Source organism: Melanaphis sacchari, unplaced genomic scaffold, assembly GCF_002803265.2.
Source record: "Melanaphis sacchari strain LSU unplaced genomic scaffold, SCAv2.0 Contig11_pilon_pilon, whole genome shotgun sequence".
Lineage (NCBI taxonomy): Eukaryota > Metazoa > Arthropoda > Insecta > Hemiptera > Aphididae > Melanaphis > Melanaphis sacchari.
The window spans coordinates 1,921,512-1,931,676 of record NW_020270469.1 but is presented as its reverse complement, the minus strand read 5'-3'; the positions used below and the strand labels follow the sequence as shown (position 1 = coordinate 1,931,676).

The following is a 10,165-nucleotide window of genomic DNA, read 5'->3' as shown; positions in this document are numbered from 1 at the left end:
AAATTACTAAGTTTCTTAACAATAATTATTGATGTACTGTAATATTATAAATTATACTTGTTAAAAACACGTTTAGATTTTTGCTTGTTTTTTCTTTAATTATACAAACTCTAAGTACATTTATTATTCAAAAAAATAATAATATTATTACTTGAGCCATTTACATATTATGACAATGTACTGATTGACGTTTTTTCATCAAATATAATATGTATATATTATAATGCTAAACGGATATACGCTGCATGCATAATACGAGTGTTTCCGGTTTTCAAATAGATAACGCACCTTTTCTTGTCTCCGGAACAATCATCTACGCATTTTGGTTTTTGACGTTTTTAAAGCGCTCCACCTTCTACTCACCGACCATTAGGTATATAATTGTAAAACGTTTGCATTTCAATACGCCTAACGCATACGTTGTAACATACATTATACGGAACTCTTCATGGGATCCTCGATCAATCATCCGTTTGTTTTCTTTTGCCTGTGATCTGAACGAATGAATATAATATGGTCGTCAATGAGATAGATGCAATATTATGTTTAGTTATAAAAAAAGTAATCTTAAAAATTCTTTATGTATTATTTTTGATCATCGTCGGCATTCTTCTTATTATTATCAATGCAAATATAGTTATACTCGGCTAAAATTTTAATTGCTGTCTATAAGATAATGATTACCTATGTTCATTATTATAATGAAATTTATATTATAATGAATATTGCTATTCATAGCAATATTTTTATTAAAATATTATCTTGCTTGAGAATATTTAAATGAATACAAATTATTGGTTTAGGAATTAGGATACATGGATAATCATTTACGAAGTAAAAGTTGCAAACAATCGTATAGTTTATTTATCATACTTTTTCGTGCCTTATATTTCAGACCAGTAAAATTGAAAAGATATTTATTTATTCAAAATCAGAAAAATCAGTGGCAGAACTAATGTATATAATATGTAGTTTGACGAGCAAGCCACATGCTACTACAAACACTTTCGTATTATACCTAATGATAATTCAGCACAAACCAGTATATTATTAAACCTTTCTATGTTTAAAGAAGCCAGTAAAAGAGGGAGCAAAACTGGAAATTCGAAGTTTAACAACTTGAAACAATAATATGTACACGCATTTTATATACACACTATATTCACAAAAAACATGTTATAGAACACAAACATTTTCAAACTTTATTATTCAAATTTTAAGACTTATGAAGTTTTTCATTCAAACATTTATATAACAGCAGTGCACAATAATAATATCTTTGTCTGATTCAATGGCTTTGAACTGTAGTGACTTATCAAAAGGGGTTTTCTATGGCTTAAGCGCAACTCATGAAAATTAATTATAAAAGTGACGGCATTTTCCGTAATATATTATACTTGGCGTACGCGATGTGTATTATTGTTAATGTTATATTAAAATGTATAAAATAGTTTATATTCACCGTAACATGGCATGGGATGGTTTTAATTTAAGAAAATGACCCGAAACATATATTTTTAAGAAATTTATACATATAATTTGTAAAATTTTAAATTTTCGCGCACACCTAATATGATTAATACATCGTTTATGTGAGCTCATATAATATTATAATATTTAACCAATAATTATATGGATATCTAACCTAACATTTAATACATTTTTCTTCCCATTTTTAAAACCGCATAATAATTTGAGATTATCAAAACATTTTATAATTACCATATTCTTTTCCTTAATTTATGAAATAAAATAATTGTTAATAGTTATAATTTTTTAATATAATTTAGCTGTTTATATGAAACTCTTTTAGTACCTATGTATATAGTATTAGGCAATGCAAGAAATTTGTGTTATTTTATTCGATAAATACAATATCACATAGATTAAAATACGTATATTATTTATACTCCATAGTATTCTTTATAATTATTTTTTTACTAAATATTTCTTATCGTAATAGATAATTTCATCTTCATTTCTCGCATGTAAAATTGATCATATACTTTAATATAGTTTTGAGTTAAGGTTTATATTTGCTTTCCTTTTTGCACTTAGTGCATTTATTCGCCAAAAACTTTTGGTAGGTATATTATGTAATTAAGTTAAAGATAAATTCATCTAAATGATTGACTATTTTCTTACCCAACTTATGTATGCTCTACCCTAATAAATATTTGCTCATTCATCCAAATGAGCGTTATTCAACTTAACTCTTTGTGTATGGTACGTATTTAGATATTTGCATTCATAATTAAAAGTAATCAATCGGACAGAGATTCAAAAAAACACAATTTTATAAGGAATATTGTTTTTTAGTGTTAGTACTACTTAACTATACTTTCCTAATATATATTTTATTATGATACAAAATATTTTATTAAACTCTGTCGTTTATTTTTGGAAATTAAAATTATACTTACATTTTACTAGGTTTACAAATACTCGTATACAATTGAATAATAATTACATTTTCAATTATATTGAGTTCAAAACTTCAAAATATATTATAATACTTAATAATATTTCGTTTAAATAAAACCTTTATTTAAATATATTATAGCAATTTGAAGGAATTTGCTTGTCGGAAAGAATGAATTATTTTGTTTATCTTATTGCCATAATATTTAAAACACAATATACAAAAACGGTCGACCATAAAATTTATATTCGTATATTAATTATCAATAATCTAAACTATAATAAGACAAATCCAACGAGAAATTTTTCAGTCATACACTATTTATGCAGTGTATCGTCGACTAAAGTTAATATGAAATTCACAGCTGAAAGTGTAATTACTTTTCACTGTATTAAGAGAAATTTTAGTACATAACTGTAACGGATAGCTTTCTTCGCAGAATTTATTACAATAGTATACTATAAATTTAAAATTTATCATTTGTTGCCATCGCATAATATGATATTTACAACTTCAGAATTATTATAACTCAACATAATATATTACTACACATATTTTATAGAATAATTGATGTATTAATAAGTATCATGTATCTGTACACGATACGTATGCAAATTAATGAAATATTCGTAAATTTTCGATCTGTATAAAAGGAGTATTAATAAATTAAAGTAATTTTGGTACGAAAAAAAAAATCATGGCTGTAATAGCTTATTTTTAAATTGTATACAGTCAGCCAAATACGATATGATTCACCAAACATTCTGTGGTAGTAAAATTTTTTATTTTTTAAATGAGAATCATTGTTTTGTGAATCAATTTTCAAAGATTTTGATATGTCCAATTCGAAATTTGAACAGGTAATTTTTACAGTGTACATCTATAATAAATAATAAAAATTTGTATAAAGCGTATAAATAACATTTTAAATATTTAATAATAAAAACCAAACATTTTAAAATTAAAAAAAAATATGAAAGAAATAGTAAAAATATTAGAAACGACATTTATGTATACAAAGTGATTCACTAGATAAGTTCGTTTCAGATTTTCTCTTACAAAAAAAAAAAAAAAATGTGATCAAATTCTGAAATCAGCATTTTTGAAGTTTATTTATAGATCATATTTTAAAATGATTGTAATGTTTTTATACCATTTATGGAGAATCTTATGGCGATTCAAATTCATATTTTTTCAAATGAAAATCACCATTTTGATACATTTTGATGTTCATAAATTGAATTTTAACAATTATATTTTGCAATTTAACTTAGTGTATCTATCTACAATAAAATTATAATATACGATATTACTCTATAAAGATTTTAAAATGTGTTCAAATTATCAAAGTAAAATATGTGAGTACTCAACTACTATATAGACTATTAAATACATTTTTATCAAACCTATTTTTTTAGGATTATTATTCTTAGTATAAATTCCTAAATTGTATTTATTAATATCCTGCAGTAAAGTAGGATAGTACTTGTTTAAAAAAAAATTTCTATCATAACAGGATTACAAGATACACGTTATATGTTTACATATAAATTTCAAACAGAATTTTAGTAAATTAATTATTGAAAAGAATATGAGGATATCATAACTAATGAATCTTTCTGTTTATTATATGGACGGTTTATACCTGTTACTTGTTACATACAAATTAAAAGAGAAATAAAAAATAAATTTAAAAAAAAATTGTTAAAGGTTATAAAGATGACAATTTGCTTGTAAGATTTTTATTTATAACTTTAAAAATTATACAAATCGCCTGTCATTGATACTTAATAATATATTTATACAAGAAAGTATATATTATATGAGTTAAGGGAATTCAGTCAGTAAATACCTAGCCACAGTATAATACTTATCTGAAGTAGTACTGCAAGTCATTATATATTAAAACTCTTGTAATACTTGAAATTATATATTAATGTATATCTTAAAAAAGTTCTTAATTAAATACGAAAGCAGTCATTTTTATATCAATATTTAAGCTTTTATACTGCAAACATAACACAATGTTGACATTAATTAAATGGCACCTAAATATAATATGATTAAATTTACGTGTATTTTTTTTTGATTTTATGTTATTCTTAAATAATAATTAATATCGAATTATAATTTATTATTACAACAACAAATATAAGTATCTTATTTATACTGAAATTCAAATATCCATTGTTTTGGTTGGTGATTAGTTGAATTCATATCATGTTCGAGCATATAAAAGTGAGTTAATTTCATCTAGATAAAAGAAAAATTATTGTATTAATCTACACTCTACAGCCAACAGGTTGGATATAAAATATAAAATTGGAGCGATTTTCTTTAACATTCACTGTAGATTGAGTTGTTCGATGGAGGATACTTTTTCCACGAATTTATTTTGTCTTTTTTATTGTTCTGTTTCACACATGCAACCAGTGACTGCATTCATACAGTATATATATATATATATATATATAATTCTAGACGATGAACGAGAGGCGAAATAAAAAATGGTTTGAAAGTCGAGTAGTACAAACAAAATAAATAAAAATAAAATAAATACTCGATATACAAACATGACATGCGAATAATAGTTATAATGACAACAAAATGAAACAGTAAACTTTACTCTCGTAAACATGTAACATCCTAATATACATATATTTACTTATTTAATATGGTATACACAGTATATATAAAATTTTGGGTAAATTATAATAATGTGTATCTAAATATATTTTACTTTCGTGAAAAGCTGTTTTTACGTGAAAATGTTATTATATACTGAGTTGAAGAAAATCATTTGATTTTTTTTCTTGTATTCGCGTTAAAGCTAAAATAAATAATAATATGGTTAAGCTCAGTAATAATATTATAATGAGGATATTACAAAAAGTTATTCATTTAATATGAAAACATAAGTTCTATCGAAATGTATAGAATAAATGTTTTTATATATTTATATAAATACTTTTTTTTCTTGAAAATATAATTTGAAATTAAATAAAAGTTTGAGTAAAATAATTAATTAATAATAAAAAAAAAAAAAAAAAAAAAATTAATTTTTACTACTTATTTATTTCATTATAATTTGTTTAAATTGTATTTTAAATTTTCTGAATGAAAGTATTAATTTACAATTTTATATACTGAAGAAGAATATGTTTTTAAAAATAGCAATACTTACACATACAAATCATATTTCGAACAAGTAGGTAGTTGATTATTTATAAGGATAGTAAGTCTTATATATACCAACATATAACTTGGGTAGAAACATTATTATGTATAATACCATGCATAAATTAACATTTTATCGATTCCGTAAAATTGCTCATATATAATCATATTTCCAATTTCAAGTGTTTGGTAACGGCGTTGTTTAATTTCATGAATGCAGCATAACATACATTATAATTTGCCGAACATCGGAATATGTTACTATTATTAGACCATAATACTTATAAACATATTATTATACGTATGGATCAATATAAACTAATAAGTGGATTCGCTGTCGGTTATTTAAAATTTTGCGTTCGAGCTGTTTTTATTTTTAATCGTAATAAATATATTGCGATGATTTTCAGTTTTCACGTACACGCGCGCCACCTGCAGTTTTTAATTTCACGAATGAATTAGTTATCGGACGATGCGATTTTCACACTCGACGATAAGCAGATTATAATTCACAGGTGTTCTGCCTACCTAAAATATTGAAAAAATAAATTTTTATGAAGAATTACGATAGTAAATGAGATTAATGGCAATAATTACAAATACATCGGAAACAGATTTATTGAAATATAAAAAGAAAAAACAAAGTCCTGGTCACTTGTACGATGTAGTGTTATACTATTTTCGCACATAAATATAGGTTATGTTATTTGTAGGTATCTATTATAAACTTGTAATCATGATGATTTTATGACAAATAATGCATTTTGTTATTATTTCAATTACAATTATGGTTATTATAAAAAAATTCTTCTTTTTTTTTTTGATTTAAATTTGGATTTTATAAATTAATTTAAGTGATTGTGGAAAGCTTTAAGTTGTTAAAGTTTCTATGATAACATTTTTTTTGAGTCGCAAAATGTTTACAAAACATAAAATTCTATGTATATTAAATACTACTTTCAAAAAGTATTAAATCCAATTTTTTATGCATTTCATATTCGTATACTTACGTTATTTCCAACTGAGAAACCATTCGTTCAAATTTTAATTCAGATATTATATAAACATTTCCCCAAAAAATCGTCCGTTTTACAATTTATAGTAAAAAAAAAAAAGAAGCTTAAATCATCGACTAAAAAAAAAATATGATTGTCTCAAAAAACAGACTTAAGTGTATCCACTTAAAAATTTCTAAAATCGTAATTTTAATACATTTATTTTTAATGTAAAAAAAAAAAAAAAAATGGGGTTAGCACGCTTGATGCGTCCTAGTGAACTTTGTATATTACACGAGGCGTACATGACAGCCGTCCGCATCCCACACTGACAGACCATTAAAAACGCATACACAACAGCCGTGTGAGCCTGTGCATGTATAAGTGATGTACATTACACCCGGGACGCCAATTACGGCGTTGTTGTTTTGTAAGCGATACCGAAAACTCGACCACTACTAAATATTATATGTATAGGCTGATGTGGCGGTAGCGGTCAAGACTGTTATAATAATACTGTACAACCAGCTGGTCAAACGGATTTACTCAATCTGTAGTGTCTAAAATATGGCAGTAATATTATTATGATGATTTAGTAATTTTGCGTTCGTAGTATTGTATATTATACCGTTCAATATTTCGATATAAACGAGTGAACGCTGTTGTTCCGATTCACGGCGACCAAACACTATTCGAAAACGACTAGGTACTATCAATGGGAAGTAAGTATGCGTTATTAATTAAGTCATACATGTACGGCGAGTATCGAATCTTCACATTTTTTGAATTTTTGATTTTTTTTTTCTCTCTCATGACGGGTTTTTCAAAATAATGTTTACGTTTTTTTTTTTTTTTTTTTTTTATGAACTATAGATAATAGTACTAACATTTGTTAAGTTTAATGATAGACCATCGACCTGTGTTCTCTCTTGTGTTTTACACGATTTGTGAAATACTTGCACGGACTACAGTCGAAGTCAATGACAATAACTGACAAAACTAAATAATTGTATACAAATTTATCAACGTCAGAAACATTAAGACATTACAAAAATTAAATTAGTAACTATCTATTATAGTATAATCAAAAAGTTAAGATCCACCTATGCGACTTGAAAATTTGTTGACCAACCGATAATCAATTAAGCACAAAATTAGCTGAAAACTCTTTAAATCTGTGAAAAAGTTATTTTTAAGTTTATTAAATAATTTGTAATAAACTATTAAAAATAAATTAGATTCCATTATATCAATATTCTATTAAATCTGCACCCAAAAACCTTTTAGTGTTTTTCAGATTTTTGCATAACTGTCATCACCGGCTACAAAAAAATTATAAAAAAAGAGTTATTATCAAGATTAGTATTATTAACAATATTAACATTTCATTGATTACTAGGGGCAACTTAGTTATTGTAACACGGGATCGGCTGGTTAACGTAATTATATTGTGTAACGATTGCTAAAGGAAACTTACATACTTAAACGTTACAACATTAATCTTATAAAATATATTAATTTTGGTGACTGTGGCAAATGTTACCTGTTAGAAAAAAAAAAAATGTTGTTATCTTATATTTTACCTAAAAACATAAAAATGTTCTAATGATTGGTCAGCTTATTCCAGTGGATCAAATCCAAATGTATTCTGTTTCTAATAATATTTTTGTGCATACCATAGCGATATTATTAAATATAAATATATATATACATAATATGCATCACCGGGTTAAACTTTTTGTTTCTTCAATTGATGGTTTCTATATATTTTGCGGAGAAAACAATTTAAAAATAAACCATTTAACTCAAAGTCATAACACACTATAAATGATAATATTTTCGAATAAAGCTGGTAAAATGTACGTAATATTACGTATATTATGGTAAAATTTTAAATTAAAACGAAAACAATTGTCGTCTTAAGTGGTTGTTTTTTTTTTTTTTTTAATATTAAAAATCGTATGCCTAATTGAATACTATATTATGAATAGTACTTGATATTATTTAATGACGACATAATTCTATATTACAAAATTATAAACAAATAAAGGTATTAGCATTTAAAATAAACTAAAATAAGCATTTTTTTTAAATTAATTTAGTGTAAGTATAATATTTAATGCATTGAGATAATAAACATTAAATTCTGCCAGTAAAAAAAATACTGTTGAGTTTACCGAGTTTATTTTGTACCTATATATAACAATAGTATTCGTTTGACGCGTTCAACAACGCTGTTTGGTTATCTCTTTTTTTTTCATAAAAATTATATTTATTGTTGTTTTAATTCCAAAGATATATGACGGAATATGACAAAGGAGTTAGGTTGGATAACAAAACGTTTGCAGAAATGTTGATTTACTTTTAATTAGAGATTTTTTTTTTATTTTTATTCATGATTTATACAAATTCATAAAATGTTTGTACTATACAAAAAAAAAAAAAAAAAAATACAATACAATAATATAAAATAATAACTATAGATAAATTAAATTAAATCAAATTGATTAGGAGGAACTTGTTAGTTTGTTTGAAAATAATACTGACGATATTTGAACAACTTAATATGAAGTGGAAATCGTAAATTCGATAAAATATAATCGGTTTAAGTACATATAAAAATACAACCTATTCAACTTTATACAATTATTTTTTTTTCTTAACATTTTAATTTTCGTAAAAATACATAATATACATTATTTCAAAATGCAACACTAATATGGAAGCCTTTTGTGCAATAATAATAATAATCATACAAGTCAATCCTAAGATGAAACATTGAAAAAAAAAAACATTTACACATCTTTGTGCTTTGAAAAAAAATAAAAATAAATTAAAACAGACTTTTGAAGAAGTGGAAAATTAAAGTCCAGAAGTGTATACAATAATTGAGAATACAGCATATTACGATGCAGTCCTGAAAAAAATAAAACCATGTTTATAATTCATTCAATTAACATATTTCTATTTCATCGTATTTGTTTAAAAACTTTTTTTAATTACTCTAGTAAAATATTATGCAATCGCTAATAGTTTTTTTTTTTTTTAAGTTTAAATAGTAAAATATGTATACTTGTAGAACAAACATTTTTTTTTTTTAAATTCAACACACAAAAAAAGTTTTCTTTAGTATTATTTCAATGATAGTTAAGAGGTTTATTTCAAATAGTTTAATATTGACTCGTTACCTTAGATTTAGTCATATAAGGTTAAGAATTATTATCTAAATAACGGTACCATATTTTTATGTTTTATGGACAAATTCAGTGCAAACAGACGAATGTGTAGATCTAAATGTACCGAAAAATTGTCAATTTTAATTATATATATTGTACAGATTAAATTTCATAATATGTGTAGAGATTCAAACTTCGCATCTAATATTTAAAATTAAATCGTCATTGTATAGATCGTTTTTATTTTTCTTAACATCCTGCGTCGTTGTTATAACGGACAAAAAAATAAAAACAGTACAAGAACTTAATAGAAGTTAATTTGAAATGAATTTGTCCATTAGAAGGACGTTTTAATTCTGTACGTAATTATGATTTGATTCGACAGAGCAGAAAAA

The 10,165-nt window shown here is 24.3% G+C and overlaps 1 protein-coding gene across 1 annotated transcript in view; it reads right to left on the bottom strand.

Annotated features, from left to right (window-relative positions):
• Positions 1 to 9,110: 9,110 nt before the first annotated feature.
• Positions 9,111 to 10,165, bottom strand: part of LOC112604429 — a 179,225-nt gene continuing 178,170 nt past the window's right edge. The window contains exon 12 of the mRNA XM_025353473.1: positions 9,111 to 9,511. Coding sequence (XP_025209258.1) covers positions 9,499 to 9,511 — 13 coding nt within the window. The 3' untranslated portion in view covers positions 9,111 to 9,498. The remainder of the gene's footprint in view (positions 9,512 to 10,165) is intronic.